General features: G+C 34.0%; 2 protein-coding genes across 6 annotated transcripts; one reads left to right on the top strand and one right to left on the bottom strand.

Moving 5' to 3' along the window:
- Nucleotides 1–240: 240 nt before the first annotated feature.
- LOC125053088 (IQ and AAA domain-containing protein 1-like) lies at nt 241–11,492 on the top strand (the record flags this gene model as incomplete). Its single annotated transcript, XM_047654297.1, has 19 exons — nt 241–366; nt 464–630; nt 1,312–1,508; nt 1,873–2,074; nt 2,742–2,876; nt 3,068–3,182; nt 3,472–3,620; nt 4,271–4,430; nt 5,370–5,537; nt 5,811–6,022; nt 6,323–6,473; nt 7,037–7,140; nt 8,787–8,932; nt 9,297–9,448; nt 9,701–9,800; nt 9,943–10,066; nt 10,436–10,555; nt 10,790–10,859; nt 11,361–11,492. Coding segments are annotated over exons 1-19 (2,688 nt in total), but the record flags the coding sequence as incomplete, so codon positions are not given.
- A 3,389-nt stretch (nt 11,493–14,881) lies between these two features.
- LOC125053248 (trichohyalin-like) lies at nt 14,882–20,450 on the bottom strand. Of its 5 annotated transcripts, XM_047654508.1 has the most exons (8): nt 20,301–20,450; nt 20,148–20,224; nt 19,185–19,411; nt 18,740–18,904; nt 18,139–18,217; nt 17,578–17,781; nt 15,549–15,702; nt 14,882–15,104 (listed from the first exon to the last, which is right to left on the bottom strand). In XM_047654508.1, the coding sequence occupies exons 2-7, from the start codon at nt 20,205–20,207 to the stop codon at nt 15,550–15,552; spliced, it is 888 nt and encodes a 295-aa protein (XP_047510464.1). In that variant the 5' UTR covers nt 20,208–20,224; nt 20,301–20,450; the 3' UTR covers nt 14,882–15,104; nt 15,549. The 5 variants fall into 5 exon arrangements, with proteins under 5 accessions (XP_047510464.1, XP_047510466.1, XP_047510465.1 ...); XM_047654510.1 differs by having other exon boundaries at nt 15,554–15,702; nt 20,148–20,422; XM_047654509.1 differs by having other exon boundaries at nt 15,521–15,702; nt 20,148–20,422.
- Nucleotides 20,451–20,617: the final 167 nt, after the last annotated feature.

Below are 20,617 nucleotides of genomic sequence, written 5' to 3' on the forward strand. Positions count from 1 at the left end.
AAATTGCTTGACGTAATACTTGAACGCTCCCCATGATGCGTTTTATTACGGGACTAAATAAAATGTGTTAAAAACCTAAAACAGTTTAAGCTTATGAATCAATTGTCTTGAATAAAATGTGATTTATAAAAAAGTTCGAAAACACTGATAAGATGATTCTAATGAACACGTATTGTAAACAAATCCTCGTTTCGATCTAATGGACCTATACTCAAATCATGACCACTGAGATTAAACAATCTCCGACTTCACAAAATAATTTTTCATTTCTAAAAATTTAAAATGTCTAGTGATTATAACTTCCAACAGTGGAAAAAAGCACTTCAGAACTTAGAAAGAACAATATTTGTAGATTTGGATTATCAGGTTATATTGAAATCAATTTTATAATAATAAGCAGGGATGGGGAGAATTTCGGTTCATATCCAATAATGAAGTATGATTTATTTATTATTTATTACAGAAACGTAAAGCACACGACAAAGAGCTATGCGATGCTGTCCTTCGAATTTCTGGAGTACTGGGAAGCTACATGTCTTGCTACAATGATGCATTTGACTGTCTACAACAAAATCTACAGGTCCAGAAGACAGTGTATATACAAAAGATCATAAACGCCATTGTATCCAGGTACTATCAATAATTATAATTTATAAATGTTCAAAAACAACGCGAAGTTTCTCAAATTGTTTGAATTGCACATTTAAAAATATGTAAAGTCGTAGTTCCTACATACGAGTACGACATATTTTTTTATGTAATAGGAGGCAAACGTGCAGGAACGTGCTCACCTGATGTTAAGTGATACCGCCGCCCATGGACACTTACATTGCAAGAAGGCTCTCAAGTGCGTTGCCCGCCATTTAAGACTTGGTACACTCTTTTCTTGAAGGAAATACTTCAGTGGTCAGCTGGTTCCACATGTAAGTAAATAAAATATGTGGAAAGGGGACATACTACTGATATATTTTATAAAATAGTAACATAAGATGTTACAACCTTTATTAAATTAAATATAAACCTAAATAATCTGATGCTCAGTACTATAGAACTTTACGCTACACAATTGAATTTTACTAGGCCCATTGCGTATTATTACGTTACAATGTTAATTTTAAGGCGTCTATATGAGAAACTCAGCTATACTTTTTCCGCGTGTATTTCCACATGAACGAGGCGTGTTGACAGCTAACGTTAGGATAAGTACATGATATAACTAAATACGAATAATATTTATAAAAAACTATGATTGATTTTCGACTTGGGACCCATTAAATTTGGATTAAACATAGATGATAAAATACTCTTCAGGATTTTAGAACTCAAAGAACAACTTCGAAAACTTGATGGCAGCTATTATGGGTACCTTTGTGGAGGTTTAACTAAACATAAACTGACACCGTTTGATACGGAATTAAAATGCTTGCCCTCCAAACATATTAGGCCTGAAAACATTCAACGCATCATCAGTGAAGCCTTTCAGAAAGCCCGAAACCAAAGTGATGAAGGTATTTCTCAAATTACATTTAAAGAAATAGAAGAATTGTTTTATAATAAAACGAGAGCCTACGTTTACTATAATCTCTATAGATATAATTTCATCTGCGTTATACACAAGTTTAATTAAAGTAAACTTTTAATCCGACGTGGCAGTGGTTAATTACGTTTTTCTCGGGAACCTAGATGTATATATACTATAATACACTACACTAACAATACTTGTTTCGTTTTGTAAATACAGATGGCTAATATCATGTTTAATAGCTGATAGACTGCTTAAAATGGAGACCAATCAAGCAGAAATTTGTGCCCCATGGTTGACAATCAGTGCAGTTAGTAAACGAAGTTAAGTTGTGCAATTTGTTTTAATAGAAATTCCAGAAGCGAATTTTGAAGAGGCAGCCACTGAACCTAAAACTGATAATTGGTGGGATCTGCTTGACGATGCTAAAGAAATAACCAAACCAACGGGAATAAATATAACAGCAATTTATGAAGTTGAAGAGAAAATATCAGAAGAGACACTAACAAGGAAGAAATTGTTATCTCTCATACAAGCACACGAAAAGACACGGTAAAGTTATCACGATGTGTAAAGGTCCACTTTTTCATCGTAGTGATAGTGTCAATTGAGCAGTGTTGGCCTAGTGGCTTTAGCGTGCGACTCTCATCCCTAAATTCGTAGGTTTGATCCGCGGCCGTGCACCAATGGACATTCTATGTGCACATTTAACATTCGCTCGAACTGTGAAGGAAAACATTGTGAGGATACCGGCTTGCCTTAGACCCTGACCTAGGCTGATTACCTACTTGCCTATTATATTGACAAATGATCATGAAACAGATTCAGAAACCTGAGGCCTAGACCTAAAGAGGTTCTTGCGCCACTGATTTATTTATTCTTTGATTATGTCACTTAAACGTAAAAGTTTTTTAATTTGCAATTTTAGTTTGTAAAGCTTTATTTTCAGTTAGGTACTTGTAATTTTATTTTTGTTAATTTAGTTATGCACTTCCTGCACCTTACCCTTAGTATTTCTTATTCATTTCCCTTACTAGGGTTGACTCCAAGAGATAGCTTGTTAACGATTAGGCTACGTAATATTTCCGATTGCCTTTTATTCAAAACGTCGTGGGTTTATTTATCGTAATAAATCGATAATTCGACAATTAGGATGTCATATAAAATCATAATGTCGTAAAATTCAGAAACAAAATGTAATCATCAAGTTTTGTTTTAGACAAATCACACAACGAAATATACTGAGACATCAAAGACGAATACTCTGGGAAAAAGAACTAAGAGGGACATTAAAGCCTCCAGCACGTTTGGAGATCAGGGAAAGAGGGGCTAAGGTTATTCAAAAAGTGATGAGGTATACATTTATTTGGTAAAAATGTGTACGGGTAAAAAAGTTTCGCTAGTCAAAACTATTATAGGTATTTGTATCTATAAATTGCGTAACATCTAACATACAAAAGACCAAAATTTGTTTGCATCTGTTTTCTACAATCATTAATGTATAAGCCAAAAAACATTAAAAAGAAATTTAGTGTTTTGTTTCAGGAAATATTTTGAACTGAAGCGAATAAGAATAAAACATTGTAAAATTGAAGAACTTTTGGGCATGAATGTTTGTAGACACATACATCACAACAGCTTTCAAGAGAAGGAAAGACAGGTACTCATTATTAATATTAATTCAAAGTTTTTGTTATTTTTTATATAACAGGAATGGACGCTCACCTGTTGTTACTGTGCCATCCTTGACATTTACATTCCCAGATAGCTAGTAATTTTGAATTACTTTAGTAGGCCTCGGACGTCGAGGTCCGCGGTTGAAACTCAGCTACAGGTATTAATCCGAACAGCTCCGCTGAACACTCTCCATGGTAAATGCGGTAGAAGATGCATAGCCATACGAAAAAAGATTTACATGCTTAGATATGAATACGAATTTCTTTTTTCAGATTTATGTAGAGCGATGTAAGCTCATTAACAAATTTAATGAGACATGGAAAAATGACTATATAAATAAGAAAAATCTTTTCTTAAAACAAAGAAAAGATTCAATTGCTGATGATTATCGCGATTTTGTTCGAGACTGGTTTAAGCGATGGTAATTAAAGCAGTTCGTTTCAGATAAGATGTTTAAAATTACTTCAAATTGTTGAAAATTCATGTGTAATCTCATTTTTATTAAAACCTAAACATAACAATCAAATATTAACAATTTTCTTAACCCATAGTCATAATAAGAATAATTCAAAACAATTATAAAATCAAAACAAATTCAAATAGTTTGGTCCCTGTGGCAGACCTTTAACGCTGGCAGAATTTCCTCGCTGTATTGCGATACTTGTACGTTGAGCAAGAAAACCACCAGCTCTGGGGTCACCGGTACTATCCACCAGGCGCCAACTTAAATCTTTAATTAGCGCCTGTGCACTTGAACCCCAAGTCTCTACTCCAAAGGGAACAAAATCGAAGTTGGAGGAAAGACTTATATTTGAGCCGTTTATTACTATACGCCTGCTCTAATTCTTAATTTTTAGTAGTAAATTTTATTACTAAGTCTTATAGTTTTATTGTAATGTATGTTTAGCATAACGGAAATGTATTAACTTACTTATTGTCGACCGTCACATATGTTGATATATGCTATGTTGTATTTTTAATACAAGTATTAAATTAGCAAATTTTGCGTTATCTGAGAATGTGGCGTTATCAATAAGGCTATTCAAATTTAACGAAGAATCGTATTTTTAGGTTTGATGAAATACAGTTTTTTCATGCAATACCCAAAGAAAGTCAAGGTGGTTTGGTAAATATAATAAAAGAAGAATTACCAACACCATCTGAGTGGCTAGAATTGTATAAGACATATATGGAACAAAAGAAAGCTAAAAAGAATAGAACAGCGGCTGAGGTATTTTCTTTTGTTTACAACTAGGCTGAGCTGTAGCTAATGGTCTAAGATCCCGCTATACAACGACCTTCACCGAGATGCTTATTTAATGAAACTTATTTTATATATAATTTAATATGTCAATAAATATAATCCATATGGGTTGCCTAGCAAATTTCAGTCCAGAGTATGTTTAATTAATTTAAAAAAAAAATATTTTTTTAAACATTTCACCGGTATGATTATTAGATAAATTCTATACCAATCGAAAGTATGAAGCCCATAGAATAAGCAAACGTTAGGTTGTTTTTAATCAATTAATTATTTATGTGTATATTTTTTATGTGACACTAATACTCTACACTAAATACATCTTTAGTATAAAAGAAGTTTATAGTGATACATATATAATACTACCCTGATTAAAAATATTGATTGAAAAAAAGTTCAAAAAATTTACTACATGCAAATTATAAAAACATTTATATTAAACAAATTATAAATTAAATATAAAATAAGTTTCGTTAAATAAGCATCTCGTTGAAGGTCGTTGTATAGCGGGATCTTATACTATAAGTTTCGTTTGTATATTCATGATGATTCGCCGTTTCATAAAAAATATGTTTCTCTTGTAATTGCCACTTATAGATGGAGTTTTTTGATATATTATAAAGAACTCTCTCAATAATTAAATTTAAAAAAAATCAGTGGCACTACAACCTTTTTAGGTCTGGGCCTCAGATTTCTGTATCTGTTTCATGATCATTTCTCAATCTAATAGGCAAGTAGGTGATCAGCCTCCTATGCCTGGCACACGCCGTCGACTTTTTGGGACTAAGGCAAGCCGGTTTGTTATTGTTGATAAGGCCGCCCGTTGCCTAATAATAAGATGAGGAAGTGTAAATAAATTAACATTATTAGGTAGATAGTTAATGAAATATATCTTTGTTGTATCTTTAGCTAAAATATGAGAAAATGGAAGCTAAAAGAGAAGAGATGCTCATAAGAAAGGAGGAAATAAGAAAAAAGAAGCTGGAGGCAGAGTTGTTGAAGAAAATCATGAAAAATCCAAATATTCATCCAGGATACAATTTCCCAGCTTCAAAGAAAGTTATTCATTTAATAGAGGTAAAAATTACATAAAGTTGTCATTTTTAAGTGTTTTAAATCACAACTTCAGCTATTACTCATTTAATTTTGATATGGAATAATATTACTATATATTATTAAATATTAAGTATATTGTTGATTTGTAATGCTTTATTTAAAAGCTTTAAGAAACATAAATATTTTATTATCACAGCGGCAAGTTAAATGAATTAACCTTTCAAGTAAGATTTTACTACAACTGAATTCGTTAATTAGAGCTTATTATAGTACTTTAAAATTAATTATTTTTAGACTATCGAGGATTATAAAACTCATTGGTCAGATTGGGATAAATTGGACATTTTAGAAGTTAAACAAGGATTTATAAACGAAATAGACATACAAAATATATATTGTGAGGCTAATGAAGAAATTTTACTATCAATTGATGAAGATATGCGGTGTTTATCCATTCACTTTTACATTATTTTATCACTTTATCATTATAAAACAATGGATTTGTGGTAAATATGCAAATATTATTTGAATTATTGCATTACTTGAAACGCAACATTTTTTTATGAATAATAATGAATTATTTAATAATCACAGTAATCATGGGCAGGCCATTTAACATTACAGACTTATATTTTCTAAAACTGCACATAGCTGTTGAAGTCATCGCAGATTTTTTAATAGGCAAAACACTTGCGTGTCAAAGCAATTTTACCCGAAAATATAAACAGTCAAACGCTAAGCAACCGACATACTCGTAGCTACAAGATTTTCTTATGTATACTATAACGGATATTAACTTCTAGAAGGGAATACCAGATGTTAATGACAGCTTTAAAAGAAGACTATAAAAGAAATGAGGAAGAAATGCCAGAAAATATAAAGGAAAGTGCGCAACGAGTCAAGAAGAAACGCAAACCTAAAATAGTACAGGAGGACGTGATATTTGATAAATTGTGTGTTAGTATCTTAATTTTTTTTAATACAAGGTATATCACCTAGTATTAAATGTCACTAATGGCTTCATGGCTCACCCTGAGGTCGTCTTCGATCCTTTCTACACCAATGGACTTTCTTTCTATGTGGGCATTTAACATTCGCTAGAACAGTGAAGGAAGTCAACGTGAGGAAACCGGCTTGCCTTAGACAAGGAACCTTGGATGCCTTGGAACGGTGAAGGAAAACATCGACGAACTCAGTGTATGTCAGGCACAGGAGGCTGATCACCTACTTGTCTATTAGATTGACAAATGATCATGAAACAGAAACAGAAATCTGCCCAGACCAAAAAAGGTTGTAGCGCCACTGATTTTATATCAATCAGGAATATTGTAACTAAGAATGTTTATACTAAGAATAGGAGTTCTTTATAATGTAAATACTATATAGCTTCCTAATGCAATATTTCGATAAAATACCCTTAACTTTATTATCACTATATGAATAGGAATTACAGATTTAGATGGGATTTAAGCCTAAAAACTTCTAAAATAAACTCTGACCTCAGGTAATCCACTTTTTAGGACTTAGCTGTGAAAGGCATCCTAGTTGAATTTCCTACAACAGAGATTGAAGATTTTTTAGGCGACTACAACTTTGCAGGCGACAAACTAAAATGTGACTTAAAGTATGATTAATTTATCTCTAAGTAACATCTAATATATAAAATGCTCGTATAACGTTGATTGTAATTAATGTCCTCCGAAATCGACCGATTTTCGTGAAATTTTGTGTGCATATCGGTTAGGTCTGCGATTCGGACTGCATCTATTTTTCATCCTTCTAAATGTTTAAGGTGGTCCGTCCACCCCCAAAGTATTTTTTCGTTTTTATTAATACATACTTACAACCCTTAATTTTCACCGTACCAATCAACCCCAAATTTTTTTATTATAGTAGATAGTTATATTTACTGAACTAAAAAAATGTTTCCTAGAATAAATATACATGGCAAAAAAATGTTTGCCGGGACAGCTAGTATGATATAATAAAACGGAAATTAATGCATGCTTTTCGACTCAATTTCCGTAGGCGCAATCTATTAATATAACTAAATTAACATATCAGTTTAAGTGTGATAAGGATTGATAAAAATTGCCTATCATAGAAACTTCTCTTGTGTAAGGGTTTTCTTAATTATAGGGTTGATCTATATAACCCAAAAATTAAACTTAATATTTACTCATACAGTACAAACGGAGATATTTTTGCCTCTAGGTCATTTTATAATGCAAATAGGGGATCTATTCTTTGTGCCTACCAACCTGAAAATAATGATATACGACCAGAGAATCTCTTAGAGATAAATTCAAGGAAATTAATATACTTACCTTTCCCTCGCAATATATTTATGAAAATATTATGTATGTATACAAAAATAGTGATAAGTTTACTAGAATAGAACATACGCACAATGTTAATACACGGAACAAACGCAGGCTGCAATTTCCCCGTACTAGACTATCTAAAGTTAGTAATTCTTTTTTGGGGAAAGGGATACTCTTCTTTAATAAAATCCCAGAGGCTCTTTTATCACTGCCTTTCAATAAATTTAAGAAATGTATTAATGAAAAGCTGTGTAAAAAGGCTTACTATAAAGTCAACGATTATCTAGTTGATAAAAGGGCCTGGGACTAGTGCTAGACAGGCTACTTCTAATTAATTTGCGATATTTGTTTTAAATAAGTGTTGTTTGATGATTTGCTGTTTTAAAAGAGTACCGAGAGTTTTTTACGCCGGCTTTTTCTCTCGGCCTACACCCTCTGTCTTCTTTGCCGATGAGTAGGGATGCCTTCAAATTTAATGACGTGGAATAAGTGATACATGTATCTTATGTTCCATAATAAACATTTTTTATTTTTTATTTTTTTTATTTTTTAGAGCTAATATTGCTATTTAAAGAACTTTATTCCTCATTACAAACATTTTCTTTTTTTACATGACAAACTTAGTAATATGTATATACGAACGAGATACACGTCGCCATCATACAGCCGTCCTAATTTTAGTCTACCAGGCTCATTCTGATACGTATCTTTAATGCCCTATTAAATTGGTTAAACACGCTAATATATCGAATTTTAGTCGGTAACTTATTACGCAGCATATGTGCTTACCACTAAGCTAAATATTCACTCATGTATATATATATATATATATATACGTATAACTACTTTTATTAATTCAAATCTCGCGGAAACGAACGAAACTATATTGTCTTATAACTGAACTCCCGCTTGGCAATACCATGTCTCTTTAACCCTTATTTTGCAGGCTAGTTCATCCGTTTAGTGGGGAAACCCGGAGTGTATGGTGGGAGAGATGTCGTGAAGTGATCCACGGGTTTAGAAAGATTCTCCTCGTCGGACCGAGGGGTAGCGGCAAAACTGTTTTAGTTCATACAATGGCAACTATTAATGGTATGATTTGTAATAATTTTCTTTTTATAGAACAGGGAGCAAATGGGCACTCTCAATGCCTGTTAAACAACCCGTTGAGTTTATCGATTATAAACTCTACGGGGTATTACTCTACGGGGTATTAATGATAAAAACTAAATAAATTTTCAACTAGAAAATAATGAGTAGAAATTGTTAGATGCAGAGATATATTTTGCACATTTGACAACAAAAACTCTATAGATAATTATGAAAGTAAACAACAAGTATATAACAAAGTGCATATCACTAACGTAAACGTAACTTCCACTATTTGTCTTTGCGCATGAAACGTTTAACTTGGTCTGAACGTCTCAACGGTAGACGCAATTAATATGATTTACAGATGCAACTCTATATGACTTGAACCTAGTGGAATTTCAAAACAAATCTAGAGACGAAATAAAAAGTTTTGTTGCCGCTCTGCTGCTCTGTGCACATGCTACGCAACCTTCAATTATCTATATTAGGCATGTCCACAGATTGTACTCGAGAAAGGTATATGTTATGATTTACATTGAAGCTTGCCACGGATCTCTTTTTACTAATAGACAATTTAAAAAAAAATTATAATTGGGTAGTTATTTATTTATTTTCCTATGCCCTTCTTTAACAGTAACTAAATACTTATACAATCGAAAACTTATATGTATAAAAATTAAACTAAAAACATAAAAAACAAAATAAAACGGGTTCAAACTTATAACCTCTGGTAAATGATAGAAACATACATATTCTTTTCATTTACAGGCTCCAGTTGCTGAAGAAACCAATTTTGCTGGACTGAGGAAGCTGTTGGTGAAACGGTTAATCAGAAAGATTCATCAAACAGACAAAATTTCTCTTATTGGTATAACTTTATACGTGATACGTCTAATATAAAACAAATCCTATTCGACATCTATCAACTAAGTCTACCTTCAGTGATTATCTATGAATTATGTATCGTCTATAAAATAAAAATATTAATAGCTATACGTATGTTTTTGCAGGATCGTGTGTTGTTCCATGGTTAACCAAAAGCAAACAGATCACCAAACATTTTTCGAATGTGGTTCTTATGCCGCCCACTCTGTATTCAACTACGCAGCTTATGTTAAGGAATTGGGTGTCAAGGTAGTTTTTTCTAAAGAATTCAAACAGTTTATACATAAAGCTTCTAGAGTAAGTATTTTATTGAGACAAAGATTTTTCGTTATATCTAAAATATTATTAGGTATATTTATCAACCGAAGACAAGAACAATCTTGCGCGACCACGGTTACTGAAAAGCACTCACTCGAACACACACAAATGTATGGAAAGTGTGAGTTGGAAGTGTAAAATACGGACATCAGAAATTCATACCGATACTACCTAGAAATTACCGTGCCAAGAATACTGCTAACAAATATCATACATTGCAAAGAAACCTTGTTTGATTTGATGTAAGCTGACACAGATAAGGTATTCTACATATTATACAGTTCGTTTAATTTATTTTAGCAACAGAATTGTACCGCCTTCATTGGACATACAGAGCCTGGCACGTCAATTGCAAGGATATTCTGTAGGATATCTCAAAAGAAAGCTAGAAGCATTCATAACTGCGAATCGATGTATCAAGTATGTACCCTTTACCTCAAATCTAAAAAAGTTTTTCTTTGTGGTAGAACTGAAAACACTTATTAAAAGTGTCTAAGCGAATGTGTAGGTACCTACTGCTGAACCCACGTGGACGCTTTGTTGTGTATGTCCTAGGTTTCTTAAAAATTTGCGCTACGTAATATGACACATACATTATTAAAGTAAACGTAAATAATAGAAATAATAATGTTTATAATGTCATTACAATTACAGAATAGCGGCTAGTGGACTGGCCCCCGATGAAATCTACGATTATTTTTTACAAAGCGACGATGAACCAGAAGTTAGTAGCATTGGTTTCTTGCTAGCAATCTAATAGGATGCCTTAGTACCCCAGGTAGATTAACGGGTATAAACCTACTCATCTCATATAAATGGGTACAATCTCATACAATTATTGGCTGAAGTGGAGTTGTAGGTACGGACTTTTGTAGGTTTGCAGTGTGGATTAATAATAAATTAACCTTCACCTCAGTTAAAAAAAAGACTCATAAATACAAACATTTTCACCTTTTGCTAATCGCTTAAATGCCACAATAGAACTACCTATTTTCCATTTCATAAAAAAATCACGATACAGATATCTTCAGAAACCTAAGGCGTAAGAACAAGGGTACCTCCACTGAGTTTTTTGAAAAAGACAGAAAGTTTTGGTTGAAACCAAGTGCGCAAAATGAAACTTGCTTTTATCTCTAGCCAAGATCTATATTTACTCGTTCTATAAGGTGTTTCTAATTTGATTCATATTTGCTATGTATCTAAGGAATAATGGAATATTTTACAGGACTATGAGAAGTACCACAAATGGTACATTGAGAAAACACACTGGGGAAATATAGAAAAGAAACATATCGAAGACCAAATGGAATTTAAAATTAACGTTGAACGTTGGAAGGAAAAAATGGAAAAGAAAAAGAATAAAAGATTAATTTAATGAAAACTTTTTTGTATCGCATTCATTTAAATTTAATCAATAAACTGTGTTTAATTATTTTTAACTATAATTAATTAATTTAAATTAGGGTACAAAGACTCATTCCAAGGGTCACTTTTCCACGCAAACGAAGTCCGGACAATGGCCAGTATTAAATATATACAAAAAATAATCCTGGAAAAAGTTATTACCATAAAAAAAGTGTTAGCAAATATTTTTATAAAACAAATTTAGTCTGTTGTAGGGCGATAAGCCGTTGTAATAGCACTCGGCAAATAAACCCGTATGGAGTGTCAATTTAACCTGAATGGAGGGATTTTGCGATTTTTATCTATCTCAATGGGACCGTGTTTGCTGAACTGCTGATGCGGCTATTTCGCTTCTTTATTGCGACCAAATGCGAGCCCTTTCAACTGTAGGTTCAATATGAATTTTATATTTTAAAGAAAATAATAATAAATATGATTAATATGATTTTGTCCCATTCGGTGTCGAGACCCTTGGTCCGTGGGGTCCTAGCGCTTTATGGCTTTTTAAAGAAATTTCAAAAAGGTTAGTCGACATCACAGGAGACCGAAGATCTGGCAGCTACCTCGGACAAAGAATTAGTCTAGCAATTCAAAGGGGGAACGCTGCCAGTATCTTCGGAACCTTGCCTAAAGGGACTCCTTTTAGTGATATATTTTAGTTTATGTTAAGTTTAGTTATTTATTACAATGTATATTATTTTATTATTATAAATAAAATGTACACTTATTAATAGAATATATTTTTTAAAGAATATTGTAGTGTGTTGTGATGCGGTCTAAGGCCTTTAATTATAAATAAACCTACTTATAAGCTATAAATTAAGAGGCGTTACTTTAAAAATAAAATGTTATAAAAGAGTCTTTATTGGTGTCAAGCTAAAAGTACGTTTATAATAAATAAGACCGAAACGGAAACTATTTGTTATGGTAATAATAAATGTTTGAAATTCGTTAATGAATCGCCTTGGATAATACGTTTTTTTTATAAAACAGGGGGCAAACGGGCAGGTGGTTTGCCTGATGTTAAGTGCTACCGACATGGACACTCAATGCCACGAGTGCATCCAGCCAGCCTTTTTAGAATTGGTACGCTCTTTTCTTGAAAGTCCTAAGTCAATTGGTTCGGAAATACTTTAGTGGGCAGCTAGTTCCACATAGAGGTGGTGCGTGGCAGGAACTGCCTAAAATAACACTCAGTCGTGAAACGACTAACGTGCAGGTGATAACACTATTCCACCCGTATCACCTCGACATCCGATGATGAAACTTCTAATTCAAATTTTACTAATACTTACAACTCTGGTAAATCTAAATCCGGAATTATTCCTACACATCATTGTCATCCTACACTTACCCTTTTTTAATATCCAATGCTATACCTGATATTAATTCTACTTGCACATCGTTATATTGTAAAAATAAACATCATTACCTATCTATAATAAAAGTGGAAAATTTACATCTGTTGTCTGTAAATATTTTTCGTTGTGTGTTATAGCCGAAAATTAACAGTTTTTTATTCATTTAAAAAGCCGTCTAAATTAGTAATACAGTTTAATAGGTGCTTATCCTCAGACCAAACGTACGATCGTATTATTACCGTTATAGACAGTGTCCCGTCTCCATGATCTCTCGGAAGATTCTCGACTAGTTAGGTTAGAGAGTAATATGAACTAGTGGTAGAAAGTAGGTACTTTAAGAACACAATTTAGAGCCTCATCGTACTATTAGTAGCAGCAGTTTATAAATGTCGCTACAAATGTATAGAAATCTTTTTGTTTTGGAGCAACAGTTTAACATTCTTGTCACCATATTCGTTAAATAATTATTCAAGTAGACAATCTTAGGCCATATGGTTATTATTGTGTAATTAAAAAGGGCACATGCAGTACATTGCAACGAACCATGTAAGGGCAATCCAGCCTTCCCACTATTACCGCTAGTATGGGGCCGATCAAGTATTACGTAAGCCGATTTACTTACTCTTGCTTTTGTCAGCAAAAGTAAGCAAATCTCTCAAAAAAAAAGTACATTAACTGATTAATTTTTTGTAGGAATCCTCGATTGTGAATACGCATAAACAATGTGTGGGTAATATGTGTAAAAAAAGTAAATAATTACTGTTGAGGTATCTCTTAACAGTAATTATTTACTCAACTAAATAAGAAAATCGAAAAGAAATCTGATAATAAAAACAATTACACTTAAGTATGTTGTTCATGTTTAAATATGAATATATTTCTTCGTAATAGTTGTGCGTTATAAAGAGTGAAACAATGTATGGGTTTTGTGTTTAACCAATCAAATGTACCCCATGTTTACGTTATAGAGAGGGTCTCGTTATAACGCATAACGTTATAAACTGTTTACACTGTAATAAGAACTGACGGACGTCAAAATAAAAAAACATTTATTTTTAATATTTATTTTTCACATCAAAGGATAAGCTTGATTATAATGACTATATTCTCATATTAAAGGCAAAAGTTAAATGCAAATACGAAAAGCTGAGCTTCCCTAATGCTCAAAAATATTTAGTATGTTTTAGACCATTTAATATTCCTCCGTTTCCATATTATACTTCTAATTCAAGTCAGTCTTCAAGAATCTCTCGCCGAGTCTCGTCTTTCCCGTAACAAGCTTTAGACATTTGTTAAGCTTTAGACATTTGTTAAGCTTTAGATATTTGTTAAGCTTTAAAGGTGATATCAGACGGTTCATTTTTTGTTCATTTTCACCTTTCATTCGGTACATTTCACTCGAAATGAAATGTCTGAACAAAAAATTAAACACGAGTGCCGAATGAATTCATTAGTGAACCGATCCAACAGTGTTGGATATTGGCATCCGCTATCTTTCATTCCCACTCCGAATGAACGAGAAATGAACGGTCTGAACACTGAGAGAACGTTCATTCGGATTCGGCCATTTTGTTTCGAGTCCTGTAGTCGACGGACATCACGTTGTCGACGAAATTATAACGTTTTTTTCTGTGTGTTATTATATTGTTTACATGCGGCAAAATGGTGTTCAAGTGGAACGATCAAAATACATTACTTTTTTTTAAATAAATTTCTTCTTTAAATCCATGGTCGCACCCACCACCTTCGACGTTTTCTTTGCTTCTTTTTTGTCAACTCTTTGATTAAATGATCACAAATTAAACTAATTCCAAGACGTACGACTTCATTCGATGACATATTTAAAAGAAAGAACAATGAATGTTCATTTCTGTATCATTTCGTCTAAGCCGTGTGAACATAGAATGAAAAAAAATGAAGCATTCACTCGAGTGAACAATCATTCGAGTGAACCGTCTGATATCACCTTTACGACACGAAGCCTCACTCGGTTTAGAATACGGAATGTCAGGTTACAACGCCATCTACCGGATGTAATTGTTAATCTGAGGCGGAAAGAATTTAACAGCGATCCATACATTAGATGTGCACAATACAAAACGTAACTAATGCTAGGTTAATAATAACTAGTTGATAAAAATAGCAGGCTCTTTAAAGTGAGATTTTGTTGCAGTCTTGAAGCTCTGGCACGTAGCCTTAATCACCTGAAAAAAAAAGTATTTCGTTTGTTATTCGTACAATTTTAAAGGAATGAAGGAAAAATAAATATATATATATATATACTAGTGGACCCGACACACGTTGTCCTGCATGATATTTCAAGCGATTAGTAAAGCAAAGTATGAAAGTACCGACTGCAGCGCCATCTGCCGGGCTGATTTGTGAATCTAAACCATTCCCAGATCCCCTTGAACACACACAAAAAATTTCATCAAAATCGGTCCAGTCGTTTGAGAGTAGTTCAGTGACATACACACTCACAGAAGAATTATATATATAAAGATTGAAAAGAAAGTAAAGTTAAAGGCTACAGACTTATCTATTCCGATACCACCGTGTTTAGCGGTACGAATCGAAATAACCATTGAGAAATTGTGTAATTATAATGAAAAAGCCCTACGGAGGTCGTCAACTCAATCTCTTCTCACCCTACATGGCGTCTTGTTCCTTCTGCTTCTGCCTGCGAACCGCGTTGTCCGCGATCTGCTGTCTCAAGTCAGAGAAGTACTGGTCGTCCCTCTCTTTCTTCCTGCGAGCTCTCTCTTCCTCCCTCTCGTCTTCCAGTTCCATCAGGGCGTTGGCCTACGAATAGATCGATAATAGCTTTAGGAAGATGTCGAAAATCAAGCTAAAAATAGTAATCAAAATGTAAAAATATAGACCAATTAAAAAAACAGTTTCTGAAACTACTTAGTGCACAATAACAATATTTACATTAAAAGTTCTCTATTTAGTGATAGTGTTTATGTAAAAATAAAGATATCAGTTTGACGTGAATCTTCCATTTCAGGGAACAACTTTTTCAGTAACTGAAACGGCAAGGCGAATGCCAATTTCTGGAATGGAATGGAAAAACTAAATGGAATAGACGAGGGACAATACCCGACATCAGAGAGCCAGGCCCTTAGGCGGCGACCGCGTCAAGTGTCTAGATCGCGATGACCTAATTACCTCTCCAGTCAAAAAACCAAACGATTATGAAACCTAAAGTTTATTAAAAAATAGTTCTCTCCATCTATTTTATACTAAGCTTCGGTCATACGTCGCGAATACGATTGGTCAGCATCGATGTAGATTTCGGACCAAGTTTTTACACTCAGGACCATATTAGACAAGATGACGGAATTCGGAATACCCACACAATCTACTTCCTCAACTTGAGCACTAAAATGACGAAGGTTAATATGAAAAGTGAGTTAAGGTACAAAGTGACGTCTCCTCCCACGTACAATGGCCTTCGAGAGGGTGACCTTGCATACCTACTGTTCCACTTTCTGTATCTGTTTCATAATCATTTGCCAATATTAAAGGTTAGCCTCCTGTGCGTGACGCACGCCGTCGATTTTTTGGGTCTAAAGCTTAGGTTTTCTAGAAAAGCGGTGCCGTTAACTAACGGCCGTCATTTTACGGTTGTTAATAACGGCCGTCTTTTCTTTTTAACATAATGCAAAAAATCAATCATTTTCGCTCGTCCAAGTCACGTTTCCACTCATTGTATTAATTAAATATGGGCACCGCTACACGCGAAAAACGTTGAACTACTGTTTATCACCGCTATGACGGCCGTCATGCATATGACAGCACCGCTATTTGACGTTACGGTGACACTCAACGTTCTCCAGAAAACCTACTCCGTTACATTACGGCCGTTGGATAACGGCACCGCTTTTCTAGGAAACCGTAGCTTTAGGCGAGCCTCACGATGTTTTCCTTCACCGTACGAGCGAGTATTAAATGCGCACATAGAGAGAAAGTTCATCGGTGCACAGCCGACCTACGACGAACCTACGACTCGACGGATGAGAGTCGCACATAGAATCCACTAGGCCAACACTGTATTGGAGAAATGCCTTAGAGATGCCGAACTGGTGTACTATATTTTGTAAGTCCACCCAATTACTGGGGTAAGCAGACGACCTGGATTTAGTCACGCGAACCAAAACCAGTTAGCGGAATGTTTTTAAAGCAGCCAGTTCAATGGGCTGTCGGTTAATGTGGAAAAACTAATTAGTGACCAATGCTCACTCATGTTTCTGAAACCCGAGCCCTCAGCAAGAAGGACTCTCTCTAAGCTCTCCTAATTTTCAGACAGAAGATTCTTGGAAGAATATTTGCAACGAGTGAAGAACTTTTTAACATCCTTGACACACAATATCGTCCAATTTATAAAGACGTGTGCACCGAATGGCGTACGACGAACCCCGAGGTCCTCACTGAACGCAAGACCTGGTGGCGATGTGTAAGATGGAGTTGTCGAGGACCTCGAAACAATCGTGTTCCGAGACGCAAGAAGCACGAAAACAATTGCGGTTACGTAATATTCTCGCTAAAGCCCACATGGGGCCGTGTAGACATTGATGATGATTATGAAATGATCTTTAGTAACCTATAACTCATACGAAACCAGTTCGAGTCTAGCTTTAAATCTTAAAGCAAAATTAAAAAAAAAAATATTACCCGATCACTAAAATTGAGTTCCCTCTGCTTTTCATCCCGCACGGACTGCTTGTTCTCCTCTATTTGGGTAAGAAGACCGTCACTCAGTTCTCTTTTATCCTCTTGTTTCTTCTCGTAAACCATCACGTCCTCTCGGCGTAACTTCTCACGATCTTCATCCTCGTGCTTGACGGTTATGACATCTTCGCGATCTTGGCGTTCCACCTGGAGATGGAAAACATTTAGGAATAACTGAGCGATGTCCATAAATTCTTAAATAGAATAAGCTTACTGCCGCATTTGTACAACATAAGTATGTTATCTGGAGGGACTCAGTTGTATGTAATGAGACCATTGTATTGCTTTAAACATTTCATTCGAAAATTTAATTAAATGACAATATTATTAAAAAAAATCAAATTAAATTGAACAATCAGACATCAGCAACAGATAACTGTATAGCTTTAGATCAACATTTACGTTACACTTAATATATTAAAGGAAATGGGGCCTATGTATCACGGTAAGTAAACACATCAATATTCATAGTGTGTGTTAAAACACAACCAAATATGGACTCACCTCGTGAGCCACCATACGAGTACACATTCTGGTGTTCAATTCGTCCTTGTCTTTGAGTTTTCTTTCCCTCTCAAACTCCCTGAAATAAGTGTTCTCTGAGAGTTATGTTCTATTCATGAGTATTCAAGAGGTATGTTATAAGGGTGTGGTTACATTGCTTAGCAACGGGTAGTGTAATTTAGTTAATCAATAGTAGGCGTGCAAGCAGGTAAAAACCTTAAATCTTTGCATAACACAGATCTCAAAATAGACTTCAGGTTCATAATTTCCAGCTTTCAATAGAAAGTGATTCAGTCTCATTGCTATACAAATTAAATCTTATTTTCACCAGAGATTGTTTTATTCAAAGACACAAATGTGGTAGCTAAGGTAATTATTAGTATTGACATAAAACCATTCCTAATTTTGATTAACAAAATTAGTTTTACATCAATTAAAATATTAAGGATTTCAAGCGGTGAAGTTAAGTTTTGTGAGCGATGATGCTTTTAAAGTCTGAATTGAAATACAAGTAATTTATATGTAATTTTAAATCATATAAAGGTTTAAATAAAATCAATTCAGAATTGAGCACAAAGCAAGCACTACGCTAGGCTCTTACACCACTAGACTCCTGTCAGACATCTCGTGACTCTGTTTGTCAATTCTGTCTTCCTCTAAATTAATCAATGCCGTTTGCAATTCCCTAAAATCGACACAGTCTTTCTTAAAACTCTCTATATCGTCATGAAGTTTTACTGAATCATCATGTTTTTGTTGAAGATCTCTGAAATTGTTCAAGACTTTAAAGTGTAGTCCTGCATCACCCACGCTTAATATTAAGGATAAATGTCGGGCCTAATCACATAAATTTCTAAGTTTAATTTTATCTATTACTAATTTATGCAATTGCAAAAACAATTAATTAACATTTGCTTACACTAATATACTACCTACAGTTTTAAATAATCTACTTGATGCAATATCACCAAATGTGATAGAATTTATTAAATAAGATTTAAGTAGTGGTAGAATTATACATTTCTTGCAAAAAGAAATTTACTTACTGCTGATACTGTTCTGACATAATATAGTTGCCAGCCTGTTGGATTCTTGACGTCTCAGCTCGTGACTCCTCATAATCATTCTGCGCCCTCTTAAAGTTGTCCTCGCACTGCTCTTTAAGATCATGACGATATTTTACATCTTTATCCACTTGAGCCTGAGCCTTCCCATTGTAGGTATCATCATTGAAGGAGTCATCCAAGTTTTTCATATGAGTATGAAGATTAGACTGTAAAGTACACTATACATATGACAAATGAAACAAGATTCAGTTAAATGTTCTATTTAAGAAATACACTACCTAAAGGGGTGTGTTCATACAATATTGGTAACAGAGGGTTGTAGTTTTAATTTATTAGTAAAACATTATTTTTTTGATAGGAAACAAACTACAAATTGTCAAGTCATTTGAAGAAATGGATTTTTTTGTTAAGAATTTAATTCACTCATATTTTTCGCCTAAATGGGGCCATTGTTATATACAGACAGCTGAATACAAAGGCCTCGATTCGTGAATAGCAAATATTGCTAAAAAAGTTCGTTTATGTTTCTGTACAGGTTCAGTTAAAGAATAAGTTTATAGAAGCCTGCCTTACGCCTTAACATTTGTCAGTTTCGAAGCTCATAATTATATATATATTTAGCACCACATTTAGCAACACGAAAACTTAACGATTAAATGGCCGACTTAGTGGTCAAATGTTCAATATTTTAAGTTTTAGAATTGTTATCTTAAAAATAAGTAGGAATTTCCACATGTCGAGATTTTCATGAATCCTTTCTGAATTAAAACATCATTATCTATTGGAGCTATTGCGAAGTCAAACCAGCGCATGCATAAAGAATTTGAGCCTCCTTATGGTATGGGCTAGTCAGTTGCTTGCCGGTTAGTTGCAGATATTACGTCATAAACGGGTTACTTACATGTAAAATTTTGTTAGTGTAAACTAGCAAAACCTTCTTACCTTATCTTTACGCTCATTTTCTGAAACGTTATTGAAATCACCACTGTGAAAATTCTGCATAATTACGCCTTAAATATCTGTAGTACAAAAATTATTATAATGGTGCGCAATTTGACTTTTAGTAGAAATAAGTGATATTTATACAATTAATACCGTCTTTGTGGTCTAATAGTTTTTAGTACTTTTATTTCGCAGCTTATTTTTTTTCAATTGCGTCTTAACGGTAATTTCGCAGTAACTAGTAAGCGTCAAGTCAGCCGAAGTGAGGACTGAGGCGTTTATCAAATCACAGGTTTTAATACTAGGTTTCGCTTGAGACGTGTAAATACTAAGCTCCCTCGTTTGAGCATGAAGGCGTTTCTAGTCCGGCAACAAGTACAAACTCGAAAGAGTAAAAACTTTTTAAAGCTATAGTGCGTTTCAAGTGTGGGGCCAACATAACGACGAAGGGAACTATCTCGTGAAACGCA

The sequence above is a fragment of the Pieris napi genome, chromosome 10 (genome assembly GCF_905475465.1).
Source record: "Pieris napi chromosome 10, ilPieNapi1.2, whole genome shotgun sequence".
In the NCBI taxonomy this organism is placed as follows: Eukaryota; Metazoa; Arthropoda; class Insecta; order Lepidoptera; family Pieridae; genus Pieris; species Pieris napi.